At 58.1% G+C, this 22303-nt stretch overlaps 2 protein-coding genes across 2 annotated transcripts; one reads left to right on the top strand and one right to left on the bottom strand.

The window, feature by feature from the left end:
* The first annotated feature begins 220 nt into the window (after positions 1-220).
* Positions 221-7029, top strand: UBXN6 (UBX domain protein 6). The gene is made up of 11 exons (XM_063403424.1): positions 221-2221; positions 2403-2560; positions 2746-2807; positions 2944-3066; positions 3274-3371; positions 3700-3775; positions 3860-3944; positions 4147-4366; positions 5140-5270; positions 5878-6023; positions 6548-7029. Exons 1-11 carry the CDS (start codon positions 930-932, stop codon positions 6671-6673), a joined length of 2517 nt encoding a protein of 838 aa, XP_063259494.1. The 5' UTR covers positions 221-929; the 3' UTR covers positions 6674-7029.
* A 455-nt stretch (positions 7030-7484) lies between these two features.
* CHAF1A (chromatin assembly factor 1 subunit A) lies at positions 7485-22147 on the bottom strand. Its single transcript, XM_063403404.1, has 15 exons — positions 22014-22147; positions 21394-21444; positions 20333-21213; positions 18566-18622; positions 16331-16572; positions 15833-15893; positions 15336-15404; positions 14764-14987; positions 14476-14644; positions 14238-14318; positions 14076-14165; positions 13601-13862; positions 11835-12277; positions 9132-9219; positions 7485-7966 (listed from the first exon to the last, which is right to left on the bottom strand). The coding sequence occupies exons 2-15, from the start codon at positions 21440-21442 to the stop codon at positions 7887-7889; spliced, it is 2796 nt and encodes a 931-aa protein (XP_063259474.1). The 5' UTR covers positions 21443-21444; positions 22014-22147; the 3' UTR covers positions 7485-7886.
* Between the last annotated feature and the right edge of the window lie 156 nt (positions 22148-22303).

Below are 22303 nucleotides of genomic sequence, written 5' to 3'. Positions count from 1 at the left end.
GCGCTGGGGGGCGGGGCCTGAGGGCCGGGGGGGGCCTGAGGGGACGGGGATGGGGACAAGGACTTGGGGGACTGGGGGGACTGGGACCTGAGAGGGGACACGGACTGGGGGAGTGGTACCTGAGAGGGGACACGGACTAGGGGAGTGGGACCTGAGAGGGGACAGGGATGGGGGAGTGGGACCTGAGAGGGGACAGGGATGGGGACAAGGACTGGGGAAGTGGGACCTGAGAGGGGCCGGGCTGTGCGGGGCTGGGATCTGGATCAGGGAGAGGACTTGGGGAGGGTGACAGGGCTGAGGGGGTGTCAGGGATGTGGGGGACACGGGTGTGGGGAGAGGGTCGGGGCTATGGGTGGCACCAACTCCGATCCTGCCCCATCCACCGCCCCCAGCTCAGCTGGGATGCGGCTCCCCCCGGAATTCCTTCGTGAGGCCATCCCGGGGCTCCAGACTCCTGCTCTGGGGCCAGTGGTGGCCGGTCGTGTTCCTGGCCCGGGACAGGGCCACCGGCAGAGTCACGGGGGCCGCATGGGGAGATCCGACCCACCAAAATTTGGGTTCCAAACTCGGGCCCAGCCCGGCTAAGCCGGAGCAAACGCTGGCCTGGGAGATGGACTGGGGCTTAACCCGGGTTTAACCCAAACTGGTTTCTCTGAAAAGTCATGAAAAGGGAAACAGTCCCTGCCCACACCGGGCTGCTCCCAGCACCTGGCAAGAGCCAGGTGGGAGCAGAACCCAAACCACAACCCACGCTCGGGGGAGAAATTATTCCCAGGAGTTTGGGGGGAGGTGAGTGGGGAGGTGTGTGAGGAGAGGGAATCCCGCTGCAGGGAATTCGTGAAGGTGGTGTTGGGGTGTCGGGAGTGCTCCCTGTCACACTGAGAGTGAGGCCTCGCTCCTGCCGGGCTGTGCCACGTCCCTTCTGTGCCATGTCCCTGCTGTGCCACGTCCCTGCTGTGCCATGTCCCTGCTGTGCCACGTCCCTGCTGTGCCAAGTCCCTGCTGTGCCACGTCCTGGCCTTGCCATATCCCATCCAAGCTGCATCCTGACCGTGCCATTCCAGTCTGTGCCGTATCTGGCCCTGCTGTCTCCCGGGCCCTGCCATCTCCCAGCTGTGCAATATTTCAGGTTGTGCCACATCCTGGCCGTGCTGTGTCCCAGCTCTGCCACATCCCGGCGCTTTCAGGGCTCTGTACGTTCTCCTCTTGTCCCGTGCCACGGCGGTGTCCCTGCAGGGCAGATCCGTGTCTCAGGCCGTGATTCCCACTGGCGATGCCGGTGTGTGTCTAGCCCTCATCAGCTGCTTCTGGGTCTCGGTGCCACCGGGGTGTGCCGGGGTCCATCCCTGTGCCGGTGCCACCGGAGGGGCAGTGCCCGGTGCCGCTGTACAGGTAAGCGCACAGGTGAGCGCACAGCCCCGTTCGGGGCGGGGGTTGACCCCGGCAGTCGCAGCCCGTTCCTCGGTGCGGGTGTCCCGTGTCTCAGAGGAGCGGGAGCAGGGGCAGAGCCGCGGAACAGACGCCGCCAAAGGCGGCACACGCAGGGTCACCGTGCCCACCCTCGGGTCCGGAGCGCTCGGCGCGGCTCCGGGGATGGCACGGACACCGGGCTCCGCTCCGTGTGCTCCGGACGCCGCCAGCCCCGGCTGTGTCCCGGCTCCACGCGAGGCTCGCTCCGGAGCTGCCCCGGGCTCCTTCCAGCCCTGCTTTGGCGCACCGGGGGCTCCCCGGGCGCTGCGGGTGCAGCTCGGAGGGGTCCGGGAGGCTCCGTGGGGGCCGCCGGGGGCCACGGAGGCAGCCCGGGCTCTGTGGAGGTCCGAAGGTGCCGCTCTGGGGTCCGCGGGTGCCGCCAGCTCCCGGTGATCCCGATAGTGCCGGTGATCCCGGTGGTGCCGATGATCCCGATGGTGCCGGTGATCCCTGTGATTCCGGTTGTGTCGTTGATCCCGGTGATCCCTGTGATCCCGGTGTCCCTCGCCCCCCGCCGCCCCGGGCCGGTCCCGCCCCGTTCCGGTGACGGCGCGGGCGTGCCGGAAGCGCGGGGGGGGCGCGGCGGCCCCGCTCCCGTCCCGGTTCTCCCGTCCCGGTGCTCCTCTCCCGGTGCTCCCGTCCCGGCCCGGTCCCAGCGCGGCACCGCCATGCGCAAGTTCTTCCAGGAGATCAAGGCCGACCTGAAGTTCAAGACGGCGGGGCCCGGGCAGAAGCTCTCGGAGCCGTCCCGGTACGGGCTGGGGGAACCCTCCGGTAACGCCGGTAACGCCGGTAACCGGGGCAGCAGCGGCCCCTCCGCGGCCGGTACCCCCGCGCGGGCCCGGAGCCTCCCCGGGGGGACGCGGGGCCGGAGCCACGGCCGGGCCCGAGCGCCCCTTTTCGGGGCGGTCACCGGGCCCGTGTCCCCGCAGGGCCCCCAAGGAGAAGCCGAAAGCCGAGGCGGCCCCGCGGGCCCGGCAGGCCCCCACGGATGAGGCGCAGCGGGCGGCGGCGGCGGCGCTGGCCCGGCTGGAGCTGAAGCCCAAGGCGAAGGCGCCGAGCTCCTCGCAGGAGCACATCAGGAGCCAGGGTAGGGCGGGGGCAGCGCCGGGCGCGGCTCTCGGGGGAATTTCGGGCACTGGAAATGGGGTCAGGTGCAGCCCTGGGCAGGGACGCCGCACCTGGGCAGGTGTTCGCTTCCCTGGGCAGCGCTGAGCTGTCCAAAAGCCTCTGGAATGCGCTGGGGCTGCCGCAGCTGGGGTTTGTCTGTTGTAGTGAGGAAAGAGCTGATGGCCGAGGCAGCTGCCAGCGAGAAGGGGCTCCCCACGGAGGAGAAGGTGAGGGAGATGCTGCATTCCCTGCTCAGCACCCCTCGGGCTGCTCTGCCTGTCCTGAGTGGATCTGCCCGGGTATTTATAAACATCCCCAAAAACCTCCCGTGCTCAGTTTGGTGCCTGGTTTTATCTCCTTCAGGAGCAGGAGGAGGAAGGGGCAGCTGCTCCCTCTGTCTCAGGGGTTTATTTCATCTGCCCCTTGACTGGTGACATTGTGAGGAAAGAGCAGAAGGAGAAGCATCTCCGAGAAGCCATCCAGGCTGTGAGTGCCTCCCTTCAAACTCCTTCCCTTCCCTCTTCAAACCCCTTTTGTGCCGTGGGTCCTCTGCAGCAATCACCTCTCCACCCCTCCACCTCCCTCCTGTAAAATCTCCTCCAGGAATTTCACTTTACCTGTTCCATCACCTCCAGCCCAGCAAACGGGGAACAGCTGAGCTGGGCTCACTCAGCTCCTCTCCCTCTCCCCCAGTATTCCTCCGTGGACCCGGTGGCTGCTTCCATCATGGAGATCCAGACCTTCAACAAGGACCGGGACAAGGTCCGGGCGTGCGTGGAGACCATGGCCAGGTGAGTCTCACTGCAGGCACTGCTCATCCCTTCCCTGGGGGATTTGCTTGCTCTGCTTCTGGCAAAGTCTTTTCTTGGAAGAAAACTGAACTCTTGAACCACCCAATTTGTCAGTTGACCTGATGTCAGCATCCTGGAGGAGTTGGTCCCACTAATCCAAGAGGTTTGGGAGCTGCTGGTTGTTTGGTTTGGCCCCAAGGCACTGTAGCATTTTATTGCCTGGGTTTCTCAGCTTTTCTCTCTGTGAGCAATACTGTGAAGTCTCTGTTTCCTCTCTGACCTTGGAGTGTCCTGCTTCCATCCAGGCAGTGCGCTCCTCTTCTTGCAGGTACCTGGATAACATCTGTCTGCATCCAGAGGAGGAGAAATACCGGAAAATCAAACTGCAGAACAAAGTGTTTCAGGTGAGCTCAGACTCCCGCAGCTGCTCACCCTGGGGAAGCTTTGCTTGCAGCAAACTCCATCTAAACTCCGTCCTTTTCTTCCAGGAAAGGATAAGCTGCTTGGAAGGGACACACAAATTCTTCCAGGCTGTCGGGTTTGAGACAAAAACGCTGCCTGTTCCAGGACAAGGCAAGGACTCCCGGTGTTGCTGTGGAGTCAGGGCTTTGGGGGGTGCTGGGGCAGCTCTGGTTGCTGACAGCTCCGCAGAGGTCGTTACCCCAAGGCTGGAACAAGAGCAGCCTCCGAGCCTGCACGTTCCTTGTCGGGACATTTCCCCAGGGATCCTCAGCCTGAGGACCGAGCGCCTCACGCCCCGTCCTTGCTCTTGCAGACACCACGGAGGAGTTCTACGTGCTGAGGGAGGAGGTGCTGGGCCGGCTGGAGGAGCTGAGGGAGCGCAAGGAGCAGCTGCTGAGCTCGGAGCCGCTGCGGGCGCGGCTGCACCGGCAGCTGGCCGTGTTCCGGCCGTCGCCCGCGGCCGCGCGCTTCGAGCTGCCCCACGACTTCTTCAGCCTGACGGCCGAGGAGCTGCGCCGGGAGCAGCGCCTGCGGTGAGGGACAGCGGGGAGGGCAGGCACAGCCCGGGGAGGGCAGGCACAGCCCGGGGCAGGCAGGCACAGCCCGGGGAGAGCAGGCACAGCCCAGGGAGGGCAGGCACAGCCCGGGCAGGGCAGGCACAGCCTGGGGAGGGCAGGCAGGCACAGCCCGGGGAGGGCAGGCACAGCCCGGGGCAGGCAGGCACAGCCCGGGGAGAGCAGGCACAGCCCAGGGAGGGCAGGCACAGCCCGGGCAGGGCAGGCACAGCCTGGGGAGGGCAGGCAGGCACAGCCCGGGGCAGGCACAGCCCAGGAGGGCAGGCACAGCCCGGGGCAGGCAGGCACAGCCCGGGGCAGGCACAGCCCAGGAGGGCAGGCACAGCCCGGGGCAGGCAGGCACAGCCCAGGGCAGGCACAGCCCGGGAGGGCAGGCACAGCCCGGGGCAGGCACAGCCCGGGGAGGGCAGGCACAGCCCAGGCTCTGCTCTAGCGGGCTCTGTGCCCGCAGGACGGAGGCAGCGGGGCTGGGGAGGGCAGGCACAGCCCAGGGAGGGCAGGCACAGCCCAGGGAGGGCAGGCACAGCCCGGGCAGGGCAGGCACAGCTCGGGGCTCCACTCTAGCAGGCTCTGTGCCCGCAGGACAGGGGGCAGCAGTGGGGCCAGGGAGGGCAGGCACAGCTCGGGGCTCTGCTCGAGCAGGCTCTGTGCCCGCAGGACGGAGGTGGCAGCAGGGCTGGGGAGGGCAGGCACAGCCCGGGGCTCCCCTCTAGCAGGCTCTGTGCCCGCAGGACGGAGGCCGTGGAGAAGGCGGCGATGCTGAGGACCAGGGCCATGCGCGAGAAGGACGAGCAGAGGGAGATGAGGAAGTACAACTACACCCTGCTGCGGGTGCGCTTTCCCGACGGGTACATCCTCCAAGGTGAGTGAAAGAGGCTCCTCACCCTTCCTGTGGGCACCTCCAGAAGCTTCTGAGGGCACCTGCACTGTAAGGGAGTGGGTGACAGGAGGTGCTGGTGGAATAAACCAGCCCCAAACACAGCGGGGTAACATTTCTCCATGAACTCTTCCCCCCTCCAAACCCTCCCCCTGCTCAGGGTTGGGATTTAAAGCCAGGATTGGACAGAGAGGGAAGAATCTCACGGCATCATTAATTAAAGTCTGCTCTTCCCAGGCCTCTGGAAACAAGCTGGACTCATTAGATCAGTGTGTGACAGCAGCCAGCGTGAGGCTGCCTGTGTGATGTCCGACTGTACAACAGCATAAATCCTCTGCAAATTTTCCAGTAGAACTCTGGAAATCATTTCAGTCTTTCCCAGCTCTTTGTTAGGGGCTGGCAGGGGGTCCCAACAATTGAGTATTTTTCTTTGGGGATTCTGCTTTTATAGTTTTCAGTTAAATCAGGCTGGCTGTGTGTCAGGGAAGTCGTTGATCAAGTCAGCATCAGTAGGTGAAGCCCCATGGAACAGACCACAAAAGGTTAGATTTTGGTAAATGCCAGACTCTCTCACCTTGTTTTCTCATGGCAGGGACTTTTTATGCCCGAGAATCAGTGTCTGTGCTCTACAATTTTGTGAGAGAAGCACTCAGAGATGACTGGCTGCCCTTTGAGCTCCTGGGCCCTGGAGGTCTCAAACTGACTGATGAGAACTTGGCCTTCAATGAATGTGGATTGGTGAGTGAAAAAAAAGATTGTTGGTACCTTCCAGAGCATCTTGAGGCTGTCAAGAGTGTTCTGCTGCTCAGAGCTAGGGGAGACGTTTGTGTCCTTTCAGAGCCCCAGGCTGTGCTCTGAGCCCTCATTTCAAGCACAAACAAAGCAGGAACTGCTTGGGGGCTTGGAGGTGTCAGGGAAGTGCAGGGTCCTCCCTCCCGGAGCAGAGAGCAGCTGCCAGGGGCTGGGAAAGAGGGAAGGCAGCGATGGTGAGGGAGGGAATGAACAGAAAGCCCAAAGCAGCATCCCCTAAACGGAGCTGCCTGCAGAATCCAGCCTTGGCCTTTTCAGCTCGAGTAGCTGCAGGTCTGTGAATCACACAGGGTGTTCCAAACTCCAGGGGAGAACAGAGCAGCCCTGGCAGTGCCCGAGGCTGGGTGCAGCAGCCTGGGACAGGGGGAGGTGTCCCTGCTGCGGGCAGGGGTGAGGCTGGAGGGGTTTTTGGGGATTGCTGGCACAGCCCAGCCCCTGCCCTGTCCTGCCAGGTGCCCTCGGCGCTGCTGAGCCTGGCCTGGGACGCGGCGGTGATGGCCGACGTGGCGGCGGCGGCGGCGGAGCAGAGCAGCGCCCTGCGGCCGGAGCTGCTGGCCAGCGCCCAGACCCTCTCCTGAAATAAAGGACAAAGGGCAGTGCCTGCAGTGCTGCTGCCTCGTCCCTCCTTCTCCCAGGGCTGGTGGAGCTGAGCGAGCTCAGGGCGGCTGTGGCTGAGCTCTGCAGAGGGGCCGGGCGCTGCTGTCCCCTCCCCGGGGCTGTCCCCTCCCCGGGGCTGTCCCCTCCCGGCTGGGGCAGGGACGGCCCGAGGGGCTCCCAGGAGGTGGTGGAGCAGGGATTAGGGCTGTGAGGCTGGATTACCAACCCGGGGCTGGGTTTAGAACTCGGCTTCCCCTCCTGCTTCTGTGTGCACTGTAACTCCTATTGGAGTGAAGCTACTCGGATAAAGTTACCGTTAGTCTGATTAAATGGAATTATTTAAAGACTCAGTTCTGACCACAGCTGTGTGAGTTGCGTTGCTGTTGTAGGTTGGAGATGCCAGCCCAGTCTGTGCTGGGGCTGGCACTGGTGTTACTGGGGCAGCACCAGCCCCGTGTCCCTCCACAGACAGAGAGAGCAGCACTGCTGCTGCCCGGGGGAGACAATAACCCTGCGTTACAGACAATCTGTGAAAGAACTCACAACTCACCAGTCGTCCAGAGCTGAAGGCCCCAGCCAGTTTGTTCTGTGAATCACCAGGTTTGATGCCAGCTCTGTCCTTTCATACCTCTGTTAAATTTTCCTGTGGGACAGAGCCCAGCTCTGATGCAGACGAGACTGAGAATCTAACCCTGACCTGTCCCAGAATCAGAGAAACGCTGCATTTTTCCTTTTCCAAAGGTAAAGCCCTGCTGCTGTTCTCTGGAGCAAGTAAGACCACAAACAGGATGGTTACAAGAGCATAAATTCATATATAATTGTACATCATTTATACCCAAGGCCACGCTGTACAACATTATGAACAGTCATTCCTCAGTGGCATCACAATAAGCTTATTCCAAAATCCCTCAGCTACTTTTAGAGATAACTTAGATACCTTTCATTACAAAGAAGTATCAAAATTTCAATAATGCTTTATTAAGGACAGATTAATATGCAGTATTTAAAAAAAAAAAGCTAAAAAGCTAAAACTAAAAATTTAAGCTTCCATCTGGTCTGAAGCAGAACAAAGTGCTGTCTTCTCTTTACAAGAAATGTGGAATACTTTCAAGTATCTTGGTCAAAGATACACAAGGTTTAAAATTTTCTAGCTCATTCTACATACATACAGAGGAGTTAGTAGGCATTTAAGTCTCAAATTGTATTAGATGGGCTGACCATGCTGCTGTCCTGGTGAGCAGCTCCTGTGCCACTGGATTCTGAAGCTGTAGAACCTGCAAATGAGAGAATGTGTTGGGTTTGTTTGTTTTTATAAATATTCTCATTCATCCAGTAGAAGTTGACTGCTTTCTGTTTTATCTGTCTTAGCTTCCTGCATCTGTTGTGAGTCTCCTTTTCAACACTATTTAAAAACTGGTTTTAATACTGGCTTCGTATTTAATATCACCAATCCAGAATAAAAAAAATCACTTCAACCATAAAAAGGATTTTCATAATCTTTTCAGTGCTTTGGAGTCAGGCAGAGCCAAACAAACAGAGCCTGAGGGAGGGAGGCTGCTCAGTGGCACCCTCAGAACAAGAGGTGACAAACCCGAGGCGAGGTTTTCATCCCAGAGCCTGGTAATAAGCAAAAGCAGCTTAAGATTAAAGCCAGGCTTCTTGTCAGGCAGCCCCACTGCCTGTTCTGGGAGGTGGGAGGAGCCCAGATAACGCCTGGGACGGGTCAAACGCTCCAGAATTTGTGTGCACCAGCCCTTCTCTCCCCGAGGAGAGCCCAGCACAACCCCCTGTGCTCAGAGCAGCCTGGAGAGCTCCACTGTGAGCACAAGAAAGAGCCCGGAGCCCTGCAGAGCACAGCACGTGCTGGGAGCCTGCTCAGGGATCTGTGTGATCACGGCCAGGAGCTCTTGGAGATGAAAGGAGCTGCTCCACATCCCCATCCCAGCACGGCTGAGAGGAGAGGCTGCAGCACAGGGCTTTGATTCCTTTTCCAAGGGAGAACTGGGACACAAGCACTGCTCAGGCTGTGGAGCAGAGCAGCAGCCCTGCTGCTCCCTGCTGTTGTTTCCTTCAGACCTCAGAGGGGGGAGAACCCAGACCTGCCCAGGCCTGCAGGAAATGATTCCCAATCATTTCCCAGGGGATCCTGGCACTGTCCCCACGCTCGCTTTGGCTCCCAGAAACAAGCAGGGGCCGCTGGCAGCTCCCGAGGGCTCCGTGCCACTGAGGCAGGAGGGCAGAAAAGGCAGGAGCAGCTCAGAGAAGGCCATAAACAGCAAAGAAGCCTCTTTGAAAACAGGTTAAAAAGCAGCAGTATCTAGAATAAAATATCTGATGAAAGGAAAGCTCAAGGAGTGGTGAAAAAGGGGCAGAAAACCCCAAGTTCAGCTCAGTTCCTGCTCCCTTGGGGCAGTGCCTGGTACCCATTTCCCTTCCCACCTTTTCCTGGCTGTACATCCACAATCATGCAGTCGTCATCTTCCTCATCTTCCTCAGTGTCTGCCTGGAATCCATCCATCTCTGCAGCCTTGGGGGAAAGAACAGGGACCAGGGGTGAGTCAGGAGGGTGAGGCTGCCACAGGTGAGGCCGGGCACCATCCGGGCAGGTGGGCACACCTGGAGGGCAGGGAAAGCTGCAATTCCCAGCTCCAAGAGCCACTGGCTTGTGCCACAAGGCCTCCTCTGCAGTGGCACACACGGTGGGAACCAGGCCAAGCTCCTGCTCCGAGATCTTCCCTGTTACACAACGCGCTGAGCAGCCCCCGCAGCTCGGGCAGCCCAGCCTCCCTGGAAATCTGACTCCTGCTGGATTCCAGAAGGGAAATCTGCCCCCTCTGTTCGTTATTTTCATAGAGCCACAGACTCATAAAGCTCAGCGAGTCCAGCTGCTCCCCAAGGCCACCACTGACCGCGTCCCCAGGTGCCACATCCTCGTCCTGCAGGGATGGGGACTCCAGCACTGCCCTGGGCAGCTGTGCCAGCACTGGGCAGTCCTTGGGTGAAGAAATGTTCCCCAAATCTCCAACCTGACCCCCTCTGGCCCAGCCTGAGGCCACCCCCTCTTGTCCTGCTGTCCCCTCCTATCAGGGGCTGTGCACAGCCAGGGGGTCCCTCCTGAGCCTCCTTTTCTCCTTCTGAGCCCCTCTGGATGTTCTCTCCCCTCTGAAGATGGAGAATTTCTGTTGCTTGTTAAGTCTGGACCTCGCTCTCTCCTGACTCTCCTCATCTTGGCCTATCAGCTTTTCTCCAGGAGTGCTGACTGCTCTTCCCTTGCTGCCCAGGTTTCCTGCCAGGGCAGAACCCAAATTCCCTGTTCTGAATGGAGAACACGGAACCCAAGCAGTGGCACAAACTGAAGCTGCCCAGCTGTGAGGGTCTGTTGAGTTTGGGTTTTTTTTTCCCCTTCAGCTGGAACTGGAATGAAAATCCTGGTCCCCATCCCCTAAAAGCTGTTCCAAGCCAAGAAATTTGCAATTTACACCTTTCAATAAAGTCCCAGTTCTCAGATTAAATCCCTCCCACACGTGGGCAGGTACTGCCCACTTCAGCACCACATTTTCCTCTCCACATCTTATGCAAGAGCACCTTGACTCACACGAGCCTGGTGTGATCCTCCCGTGCCCCCGTGGGATGTGGGGATGTGGGGCTGTGCCCTCCCAGCCCTGCCAGGCTCTCCCCACAGCTCAGGAGGGATCTCAGAACCTGAGCAGGGCTGATTGAGACAGCAGCAGTGAAAGGGGCTGTGACACCTCTGCTCGGAGCTGCACCTCCCCAGCACAGCCCTGAGCAGCTTTGAAGCGTTCAGGCTGGTGATGTAATTCTCCTAAAAGCCTTTGTTTTGCTATTTCTGCTCCCTTATAAGCTGAATTTCCAGTGGGTGCCAAGCAGAGACTTTTATCTCTGCCTTTATTTAGTGTACAAGAAAAAACCCAAGCAGATGGAGTTTGGGGGCTGAACAGCTTCTCACAAGTCTCTGATCTCTATCAATACCTGAATGCTGAGCTTTTTTCAGTAGAAAAGCCAAAAAAGCCAAGAATAAATTGGGAAGGCAAAGCATAAAAAGCATCAAAAGCCTCATCTGTGGTCCATGGGAGGGGGGTGGAACGAGATGAGCTTTCAGGTCCCTCCCAGCCCAAACCATTCTGGGGCTCTTTCCTAACCTGGCACACAGGGAAGGAGGAATAAATCCACTGGCACGGATTTCAAACCCTGCCCTGCCTGTGGGATTGGAAGCAAAAGGGAGATAACCCCAAATTCCAGCACTTAAACCCTCAGCAGAGCATCCCAAGCTTTGAGGGGACCCAGCTTGGAGGAAACGTGGGGAGAGATTTGGACAAGGGATGGAGGGACAGGACACAGGGAATGGCTCCCACTGCTAGGGGAGGGTTGGATGGATTTTGGGAAGGAATTCCTCTGTGGGAGGGGGGTGAAGGGCTGGGATGGAATCCCCAGAGCAGCTGTGGTGCCCCTGGCAGTGCCCAGGGCCAGGCTGGAGCAGCCTGGGGCAGTGGAGATGTCCCTGCCATGGCAGGGGTGGCACTGGATGGGATTTAAGGTTCCCTTCCAAGCCAAACCATCCTGGAATTCCAGGATCCCATTTTTCAGTCATGATTGGGCTCCAGCACTACCTGTGGTCACCCTGAAAAGCAGAAGCAACAACAGGAAAACCACAACACAACTCCCAGGCAGCAACCACTGCAACCCCACCTCATTTTGTCCCTATGAATTATTGGATTTTTAAACCAGCTCTTGAAATTCAGCTTTACGTGTGTCAGGACGAGCTGGAGCCTTTACAGACTGCTCTGGGCTGAGTTGCAGCACTTGGGAACCCCATTTAATCCGTTCACATGCGACTGCTGTAAGTCATCAGCTGGGGCTGTACATCTGGCAGCCACAGGCACACATAAAACCTGCACACAAATTACACACAGCTGTAAAACCGGGCCAAGCACACTCTAAACTATTCACAGCTTGGATGCAACCACTGCCAAATCGCAGAGAATGCGAGAACAGCAGGAGAGCGACGTTTCAAACGGAACAGAGTCAAAAGAAATCTCTTTATCCCCATCATTTCACTTCTTTAAAGCGTGCAGGACAGTGGCAGGGGTGGCAAACACCCCCTCCAGCGCTGCGGGCACTCACCTGCTCGGCGCCCCGCGGCCTCTTCATGAACTTGGTGATGGACATGCTGCCCAGGGCCTTCCTCTTGGCGGCGGGCGGTGCGGGCGGCGCGGGCGGCGCGGCGGGCTCGTCCCTGCCCGCGCACGGCGCCCGCGTCACGTAGCTCCAGCGGCACGGCACGGGCAGGCGCTCGCGCCCGAAGCGCCGCAGCACCTCGGCGTGCACGTACCAGCACATGCGGAACTCAGGGCGCTTCTCGTACACGGAGCTCTCCGAGATGAGGCGCTTGAGCCGCGCCTTGGACGGCACCGCGCCCTCCTCGCCCGGCGGCGCCGGCGCCAGGGCGGGGCTGCCCTCGGCCAGGTCGGCGAAGCGGCCGCGGCGGCAGCACTCCTGGAACTCGTGGATGATCACCTTGCTGCCGTGCACGTTGCCGTGCAGCAGCGGCAGCAGGTGAGCCAGGACTGCGGGGAGAGGGCACAGGTTAGACAGGGCAAGGGTGACAGGGATATTCAGAATTTACAGGGTTAGAGGGGGCAAGGCTGGCAGGGACAATCAGAAATTACAGGGTTAGAGGGGGCAAGGGTGATGTGGACAATCAGAAATTACAGATTAGAGGGGGCAAGGCTGACAGGGACAATCGGAAATTACAGGGTTAGAGGGGAGCAAGGCTGACAGGGACAATCAGAAATTACAGGGTTAGAGGGGGCAAGGGTGACAGGGACAATCAGAAATTACAGGGTTAGAGGGGAGCAAGGCTGACAGGGACAGTCAGAAATTTTGGGGTTAGAGGGGGGCAAGGCTGACATGGATATTCAGAATTTACAGGGTTAGAGGGGGCAAGGCTGACAGGGACAGTCAGAATTTACAGGGTTAGAGGGGGCAAGGCTGACAGGGACAATCAGAAATTACAGGTTAGAGGGGGCAAGGCTGACAGGGACAATCAGAAATTACAGGGTTAGAGGGGGCAAGGGTGATGTGGACAATCAGAAATTTTGGGGCTAGAGGGGGCAAGGCTGACAGGGACAATCAGAAATTTTGGGGTTAGAGAGGCACAAGACTGACAGAGACAATCAGAAATTTTGGGGTTAGAGGGGCACAAGGCTGACAGGGACAATCAGAAATTACAGGGTTAGAGGGGGCAAGGCTGACAGGGACAGTCAGAATTTACAGGGGATTCAATCAGAATTTACGGGGGATTCAATCAGCACGGTCACTGCAGAGCAGGACTGATCCCACAGGTGGGATGCCCAGAGAAGCTGCCCCAGCCCTGCAAGGCTCTCCTAGGGTAGCTTGGATGGGCCTTGGAGCAAGAGGAAGGTGTCCCTGCCCACTGGGTGATCTTTAAGGTCCCTCCCAGCCCAAACTGCTCTGGGTTTACTCGTGATTGTAACAGCAGCTAAATTTGATGTGGAAAACTCACCCTGATAATAACAACAACAGCCTGCAGTGAAATCCTCAACCCCTGTTTGGCCTTCATGTGAGTTATTCGTGTCCTTGTGTTAGTCAGGTGCAGGAAAAGCTCACAGGAACCCAGCACAGAAACCAAACCCCCAAACAATGAACAGGCTCAAACCCATCCTAAATCTGAGCTCGCTCAAGTCTGCTTGGCTTTATTTCCTAGATTGCCCAGAGCAAGACTTTTTGGAGAGGCACTGCCAGAAAACTCCTTTCCAAGAGCTCTCAGAGATTCCTGGGATTCCCGACCTGTCACAAACAATAATCCCCCTACTCCCTCCAAAGCAGAGCACAGCAGTGTGGAAGTAGTTTAGCCCTTCAGGTCTTACTTTGCTGATCTTTTGCTCTTTTTTTGCTACATTTCTGTGTCTGCTGCTCTTCCTCTGCCACGGGCGGGTCCAGGACACAGGCTGTGAACTGCTGCAGCACCTTCAGGTCCGTGTTGGTGCTGCTGTCCTCTGCTGCCCCTTCCCAGACACAGCCAATCTTCACAGGCTGCAGGACGTGGAACCTCTTCCCCTTGGCTATCAGCTCATCCCACTCCTTTGCTTTCAGCTTCTGACGAACCTTCTGGTTCTCTGGGTCACACTCCTGCAGCAGGGGACAAAGCACTCGTTACACCCGTGCCAGGACACAAAAAGAGCTTTTTAAACCCATCCTGGCCTCGTGTTCCCTGAGCCACACAGGGCCCCTGAAGCATGCAGGCCTGAGGGAGCCCAGCCCTGCCAGGACCACGTGCTCTCCTCCCTGCCAATATTGACATTAACAGTTCACTGGGAACTCAGGGACACCCAGCTGCCTCACCTCTGTCACGCCTTCATCTTCAGATAGGTACCCATGGGGTACAAAAAAGCCATCGTCCTCATCCTCATCCTCTCCCTCCTCTTCATCATCCTGCAGAGGAATGGGTGAGAGGTTACACTGCCAAGGGCAATTCCTGATTGTGTCATCAGGCAGGATCCTCACCTCCTCACTATGGGAGAGGCTTTCCCCTGGCTCCTCCTCTTCCCACTCCTCATCACTGTCCACTTCATAGTCCAGCAGTTTCTGCAAGAAATGCCCACATTTCTGTGCCTCACTGGAGAGCACAGCCGGGGCTCAAAGCTGAGGAACAGAACAGAAATCCCGGGGAACCAGAGCATCTGGCCAAGCACATTCACCCCTGGGGCACAGAGGGAACAGCCCAGCAGGCTGAGGCGCTTACAGTGTCCTTGGCCCACGGGTTCCTGGCACGGATCAGGGAGGTGCTCTTGTTCCAGGTGCCCCAGTAGGCAGGGCGGTGATTCTCACTGAACTGCAGCAGCTTCATCCTGCCAAACTTCTCCCTCTCGGGGACAGCGTCTGTCTGGCAGTTATCCACCACCACCACGTCACTGCAACACGGGGAGGAGGCTGAGACCACCAACAGCTCCAGCCTCCCCTCCTCCGCAGCATCAACCCCCCTCAAACCCCTCATTTCATAAAGACAGAAGCAAAGCGAGGCCACACTGACCTGTTCACACTGTCACTGCTGTCACTGACCAAAGTGGGCCCAGTTTTTCGTGGTTTACGACATTTTAGATCCCTCAAGAAAGAAACTTCCCCGTTCTGGGCATGCAGGAGCTTATCCAGCTGCTCTAGGTAGTCTGGATCCAGGACAACACGGCTGAGGGGGGCCAAGACCATGTTCTCCTTGATCTCAAAAGGAGCAAACTTCCCACAGGAGCCAGCAAGGGTCTGAAACACCAAGAGAGGAGTGTCAGGGTTTGGACACCGAGAAGCTGCAGCAGGGAACACCTGAGGTGTTGTCTGAGGTCAAGATCTAGGCTAAGTGAAGATTTAGGTCAAGCCCTTCCTGTCCAAGACTCCAGCAGATCTTCAGGCAATAGAGCTGAGACTCACTAAACCCACCACAAATGTCTTCTGTAGTCTCTGCTCTGGTCTTCTTCTTAAAATCCCTTTTGAGACCACGAAATTAGGAAAAAAATCAATGTTTTGGCCACCTAAGAAGCTGAAAGGGGCAGCAGAGAAGGAAATGAGGGTATTTGTTAGAGAGCAACACACAGAGGCACAGCAAGCCCTCACCTTGGGGGCTTGTGGAGTCTTTGGTTTCTGGAAGAACCTGGTGATCTCTGCCTTCTGTGCATTGAGGCGCTGGAACGAGAACCCAAACACAAATCATGAGCACAGGGGTGGGACACAGCTCTGGAAATCAGGGTGAGCTCAGGCACGACTCAACCTCAAATGCAGCGAGGCACAAAGCAAAGTTGAGGCTGTCACCAGCTCTGTGACTCAACAGAACCCCTCACTGCCCTCCCTGGCACAGGCAGGGCTCCAGGGGCACTGCCAGGGCAGAGCTCACTTGAGGGCACTCAAAACACACAGAGAGAAAAAACTCGAGGGGGTAAAAGCCAAGGAAGCAACAGGGGTGAAGGAAACAGGGAAAATGTGGCTGGAGCAGCCCCAGCAGGTCAGGGAGGACAGGCTGCATCCCAAAGGGACCTGGTCCATCCCAGCTGGCACCACCAACACCGTTTCACCCCAGAAGGAATTTAGAGACAAGCCAGAGAAAGCATTTTTACCTTTTCCTCCTCCTTTAACCGTTTCTCCTCTTCTTTCTTTCTCTTCTCCTCAAGTTTTGCCCTTGAAAACAAAGGCCATGTGAATTGTCAGCCACCAGGAAGGGTTTATTTGCACTGAGGAGGAGGTGGGGAGCCCCAGAGCCTGACCCAGACCCCACCACGAGGATCATCCATCAATCCAGCCAAGATCCACACTTGCTTAAGTGCAGAGAAGACTTTGTTCATTCCTTCTAGAGCAAATATTGACCCGTTTTAGCCACAAAGTTAACAGGCTGCCTCGAGTTTCCCTCGGTGCCAGGGGATTTAAGGGATTACCAAGTCCCAGGTAACTTCCTCAACAACCAGGGCCCAGTGGCAGCACAAGAGAGCCGGGGCAGGAGGGAGCTCAGGGCAGCAGAAGGCACTGCTGGGACAGTCCCTCAGCATTTCAGAGCCACCCCTGCAGGAGGGCAGGGAAAGGTGGGGATGGAAACAGCACAGGGACCCCCAGGCACTCACTCCAGAGCCTCCTGCCTCTCCTTGCGCTTCTCCTCCTTCACTCGCAGCTTCTCAGCCTTCTCCTTCTCTTCCTTTTCTTTCTTTTCCCTCCTTTCTTTCTCTTTCAACTCCTTCTCTTCCTCTTTCCTCTTCTTTGCCTCCTCCTTGGCTCGTTCCTTGGCAGCTTTTGCCTCTTCCTTCAGCCTCCCCTTCTCCTCCCTCTCTGCCTGCAGCCTCTGGAGTTTGTCCGCGCGCTCCTGGTCCTGGGGCACAGAGGGGACACTCAGGGAGGGAGCTGCACCCCTGGGGAGCCAACCCCTGAGCAAAACCAGAATTCACCTCTCAGGGGGGAGCTGCACCCCCCTGAGCAAAACCAGAATTTCACCTCTCAGGAGGGAGCTGCAGCCCCCTGAGCAAAACCAGAATTTCACCTCTCAGGGAGGGAGCTGCAGCCCCCTGAGGAAAACCAGAATTCACCTCTCGGGGAGGGAGCTGCAGCCGTGTGGAGCCAAACCCCTGAGCAAAACCAGCATTTCACCTCTCAGGGAGGGAGCTGCACCCACCCCGAGCTCGGCTGCAGCATCACCAAACCTCCTGTAAAGGCAGGGAGGGACCCTCGTCCTCCCCAGGTGGGAGCACATCCACAGCTCCCAGCTGAGCCTCCTGTGCTGCCTCTCTGAAAGCTTTAATTATTCTTTTATTAATTATTCTTTTCCCTTCACACAAAAAAAAGGTGTTTCCATTTCTCTAAGCATCAAAGGAAGCTTTGTATTGAGTCATCTTCATTACCATTGTAGCATTATGGAAAATTAGATGGGAATTAAAAAATCGTAATTATTCCCTTGTTTAATAGAAGATTTCAGATTCTTTCCAAAATATTTTCTCCTGAGCTAAGGTTTCGTGCTTTGGTGTCATCACAGGGCCACAGTGGTGTCACTGCTACAAGGGAATTTGAGCTGATTTGACCCACAAGGGTTTTCTGCTGGTTTCCACTACCACAGAAATCACTCTGGTGCTCCTCGTGGTCCCTCCCAGGCTGGGACATTCCCGCTCTCAGGGAACAGTGGGAGTCTCCAAAGTCCAGCTCATCCCTTGTTTTCTTCCACTCTGGATCACCAGACACCTCCAGTGCCCCGAGCTTGCTCAAGGGGCTCTCTGGGAACAGTGGGGGGAAGATTTTTTTGGAAGTGTTGCCTTTCATGGTGTTTCCTCCCAAAACAACTGCAATTCCCACCTTGGCTCTGCTGACACAAAGGAGAAAAAGTCAAATTAAAGAGGAAGAGCCTTCCTGTGCTGCTGATGTCACCAGGAGAGGAGGATCTGCCTAGACATTCCAACTCCTCCCGGGGTATTTTCAGTTTTCTTTTATTGATTTCACATCTCTCCTTGTCAACATCGAGGCTCCCTGAGCGGTGTCACAACACAAATAACAGCAGAGAGGCACCAGCAGCCAAATGGTGCCAACGGCAGGGAGACAACCCTGCCAGCCTGAGTCATGCAAAGTGCTGGGAGCTGGTGTGAAGCTGGCACCTCCCTGGTGCCTCTGCCTCATCCCCAGCGTCGTTTTTAGCTCCCCATTCTCCTCTCTCCCTCCCATCCCTGCTATTTTTGACGCAGCTATAGAAGGGAAGAAAACAACAGATTGGAATCCTATATGGGGCACTGGGAGAAGCGAGGAGCTTTACAGCTACAACTTACATAAAACACACGAGTTTATAAACAAGGCACTGAGAGACGCAGAATTCCTGAGCACAAACCCTCCCGGGGGCAGAATAAACAACCCGAAAAAGCCCCAAAAAGGCCCCAAAAAAGCCCCAAAAAAGCCCCTCCATGCAGCACTCAGTGAGCCCTCAGCCTCTGCTCCAGCGTCCCAGGACTGGCAGCACAATGAGGGAGCAGGAGCTGCATCTGAGCAAGCAGAACCTGGAGCTTGAGCATTCCCAGTGGTGGCACCCAGTGGTGACACTCCCGGGGATGTCACAGACACAGTGCCCCACTTGCCTCGTGCATTAATAAAAACAGAACTCAAATTTGGGCTTAAACGTTTCCAATCTCTTCCCAAAGAGCCCCAAATGCACCCACGGCTCCACTCGGGAGCTTTGGAGAGCCAAGCACTTTAAGTGCCTGCATTAAAGGTTCTTCCACACTCCCCAGGGTGAGGAAAAGTGGCAGAAGAGATGTTCCAGCTGGGCTGAGGGAAAAGGCAAAGGCTCTGCTGGCTGCCGTGGGGGGTCTGGGGTCAGGGAAATGCCTTACTCTTTGCAATCTCAGCTTCTCCTTCTCTGCTGAACTTCTGTGGAATTTCTGAGGTACCTGCAATCACAAAATGCAAGTTTTAGAGGAGATCCTGGCCCTCCCTTTCAGGCTGTGATGCAGATTAAACCAACCCCTCCAAACTTCCCCCAGAGCAGGGAACGAGGACACACCTCAGGCAGGCCCCATCTCCCCACTTCCATCCCAGCCTGGATCCATCCCAGCCTGGATCCACCCCAGTGCTCCCAGTGCTCCCAGTGCCAGGGAATCCTCACACTGCCACAAACAAACCCCCCTGCTCCCCTCAGGATCCCTTTGGGAGCACCACATGCACCCAGGGGAGCTGCCCCGAATCACAGGGGACACCTCAGTGTGGCACAGGCACTTCCTTCCAGCCAGACTTGGGTTTGTGTGGGGTTTCTTTTGCAGCCACCTGTCCTGCTGTGATATTCAGCTGTAACTTTATGAGTACAAGGGCTGTTTCCCACATTTGAACACTGCTTCTTCCTGTCACCAGTGCACTTGATCTTCCACCAGTAACAGCTCACTGACCCTAAATTCCAAACAGGACACACTTCTCATTTATCTTCTATTTACAGGGGGAAGAAAAGGGTGTTTTGTGCTTATCATTGTTCATAGACTGGCTCAAGGCCCAATTTGTCAATATTTCAACACATTGGGACTTGATTTACTGGATCCCCCCTCCTCCTCCTCCTCCTGCCATTCACGGCATCACACTTAAATTGTGATTAACAGGCTAACACAGCCCAACTGCTTTATTTTCTATATTTATCTGATATAAAACAGGACTTCTGTCAAGTGACTCAAGCTCCTCAGAGCTGTTCCCTGCCAGGAAAACAAACCTGCCAGGACTCCCAGCTGCACAGAACCTGATTTTGGGGAGCACAGGAGCAAACCCAGCCCCACTGGCAGTACTGGATCACACCAGGAGCTCTTTCTGTTGTTCTGCCACACTGGAAATACTTCATGCCTGCTTGAGTGTGTCTGTTTATTTTAGAGATGGAAGACTGGAGGAGGAATTGATTGTTTGACTTGATAAACACAACAAAAGGACTGGGGGAACACCCCCGTGGTGCTGCAGCCACCTGAGCCGATGCTGCTGCCCTTGGAAGGTTCTCTGCCAAAACTGCCCCAAAATCAGCGAGTTTGGGGGTCAAACTGAGGCAGAGCTGCTAAACTGAAACTCAGGTGACCAAAAAAACCCTGATCCAGAACTTTCTCATGGAACCCCAGAGTGTTTGGGGTTGGGAGGGACCTGAAGCCCACCCAGGGCCAGGGGACCCCTTCCACGGCCCCAGGGGGCTCCAATCCCACCCAGCCCGGCCTGGGGCACTGCCAGGATGAGGCTGCTGTGGGCACCCTGTGCCAGAGCTTCTCCCTGGCAGCTGCAGGAATTCAGAGCTGGAAAAGCACTGGGGGAACATCCCCCCATCCTCCCGGAGCCACAGCAGCTGGGGGAGGATGAACAGAGCTTGGGAAACGGCACCCAAGGCACAAAACTGCTCCTGGATGTCACCAAAACACCAACGGGGTGTTAAAAAACCACAAACGCAGCAGCAGCCAGAACCAGGAGGATACAATCCCTCAGCTGCAGGGTTTAAAGACTGCAAAGGGGTCAGAGATTAATCAGCACCACCTCTCCTGCACCCCTCACTGTTCCCCGCAATCCCAGGCACCCGAGCAATGCAGCACTGCAGCAATGCAGCACCGCAGCAATGCAGCTCCCGTGCAGCAGCAGAGCACACCAACCTTCCTGGTGGGCGTGGAGGCGGCCAAGGGGCTGCAGCTCCTCGTGGCCTCGGCCCCGGGCGAGCTCCCGGAGCTCAGCGAGGAGCGGCTCAGTCCCGAGTCCCCCTCGTGGGACGACTCCAGGGCCTCGGGCCCCGACGTGGGGCTCCCAGAGGGGTCCTGGGGGGATTTCAGCGTCATGATGTCCTCCAGCAGCACCACGGGCACCTTCCCCTCAAAGAGCAAATCCTTCAGTTCTCCCTGGGCGCCCTTCCTGCCCGCCACGTCCTTGCAGGCCCCGGAGCGTGGCTGAGCTCCCCAGCCCTCCTCTGCCTCCTCTGCGGCTGCACAGGGGCCCTCAGGGTCTGTGGAGTCTCCTGCAGGGCTGCTCTGGCGGGAGCTCAGGCAGCCCCGCGCCCTCAGCTCCTCTCCTGTCGTGCTGTTGGTGGCAGAAGCTCCGGAATCCGTGTCCCCCCGCTCTGATCCATCCCTGAGTCCGTGGTCAGAGCCCTTGGAGAGGGCAGGAGCACCCCCAGGGCCACTCGAGAGGGCAGGGGCACCCCCAGGGCCACTCGAGAGGGCAGGAGCACCCCCAGGGCCACTCGAGAGGGCAGGGGCACCCCCAGGGCCACTTGAGAGGGCAGGAGCAGCCCCAGGGCCACTGGTGTCACCCGCTGGGTTTTTCTGGATGAAATGGTCCAAGGGGCCCTTTCCGTTCAGGAGCTGTGGGGGCACAGCCCTGTCAGAGCCCAGTTCGTTCTCCACATCGTCCAGGGAGGCGTCCAGGGAGGGATCCTTGCTCGGAACAAAAGCAGCTGGGGAGCTCTTGGCTTTTTTGACTTCTGGATCCACATCGATTTTCTCCTTTGGCACAGGATTGAGGCGCTTGAAGGGCAGCCGAGCTGCAACAACAACACCAGGTTACTCAGCCACAGGGAACTGCAAAGGATTTTATTCAATTTGGAGCACAAGGTTGAGATGAGCCACTTAGAGGTGGCTTAACCCCAGCCCAGCCAGTGCATTTCACAATATCAGGTGTGAAACCCTCTGAAAACCACGCTGGGAGAGAGACACGGCCTTACCTTGGACGAGCTTGCGTGGAGGAACAGCAGCTTTGTCTCTGCACTCCATGGCTACGAGAGAAAACAACAAATCAACACCCCTGGCTGATCCCGAGCTGCTGCGGCCCTGGGGCAGCTGAGGCAGAGCCCGGCAGCTCTGCCAGGGCCCGTGAGGGAAGACAAAGGGGTGCCACTGTCACCCCCGGGCCACCGGGACCCCGGACACAGCAGTGTCCCCTCGCTGGGCCGGGCAGGAATGTCCCTACGAGCACGGGCTTGCACCCAGGGAGATGCGAGGCGGGAATTCCCCCCGTGAGGGCGGGCAGGGCCTGGCACCGGGTGCCAGAGCAGCCGTGGCTGCCCCCGGATCCCGGCAGTGCCCAGGGCCGGGCTGGAGCACCCTGGGGCGGCGGGAGGCGGCCCTGCCATGGCAGGGCTGCGCTTTCGGATCCCTCCCCACCCAAACCGGTCCGTGACCGCGTGAGTGCGGCTGCAGGGCGGGCCCGGGCCCAGCCCCGGGGCGCGGCGGCGGCTCCGGCGCCTCCTTTGTTACCCCGGGCAGGCCCCGCGCACCCCGCGGCCCAACCGCCGCCGGAAACACCGCGCGCCCCGGCCGCCCCGCACCCCCAGCTCGGCCCTACCTGTGCCGGCGGCGGCCAGCGCGGCTGGCGGCGGTGCCGGGCGGCGGCGGCCGAACCGAGGCGGCCCGGCCCGCGCAGCCCCCGCCGCTCCCGGGCCCGGTCCCGCCCGGCCCGTCCCGCTCGTACTTGGCGGGAGCCGGGGCGACCCCGCGTCCCGCCGCGCTGATTGGCCGAGCGCGCCCCACGTGACCCGCCCAGCCGCACTCCCCGCTGCGCCTCGCCTTCCGATTGGCTGCCGCCGCGGGAGCCGCTGATTGGCGGAGGCAGCTGTCGGTCTGGCGCGCTGCAGG

Source organism: Prinia subflava, chromosome 8 (genome assembly GCF_021018805.1).
Source record: "Prinia subflava isolate CZ2003 ecotype Zambia chromosome 8, Cam_Psub_1.2, whole genome shotgun sequence".
NCBI lineage: Eukaryota > Metazoa > Chordata > Aves > Passeriformes > Cisticolidae > Prinia > Prinia subflava.
The sequence above is the reverse complement of the archived record's forward strand: the minus strand, read 5'-3'. Positions and strand labels throughout refer to the sequence as shown.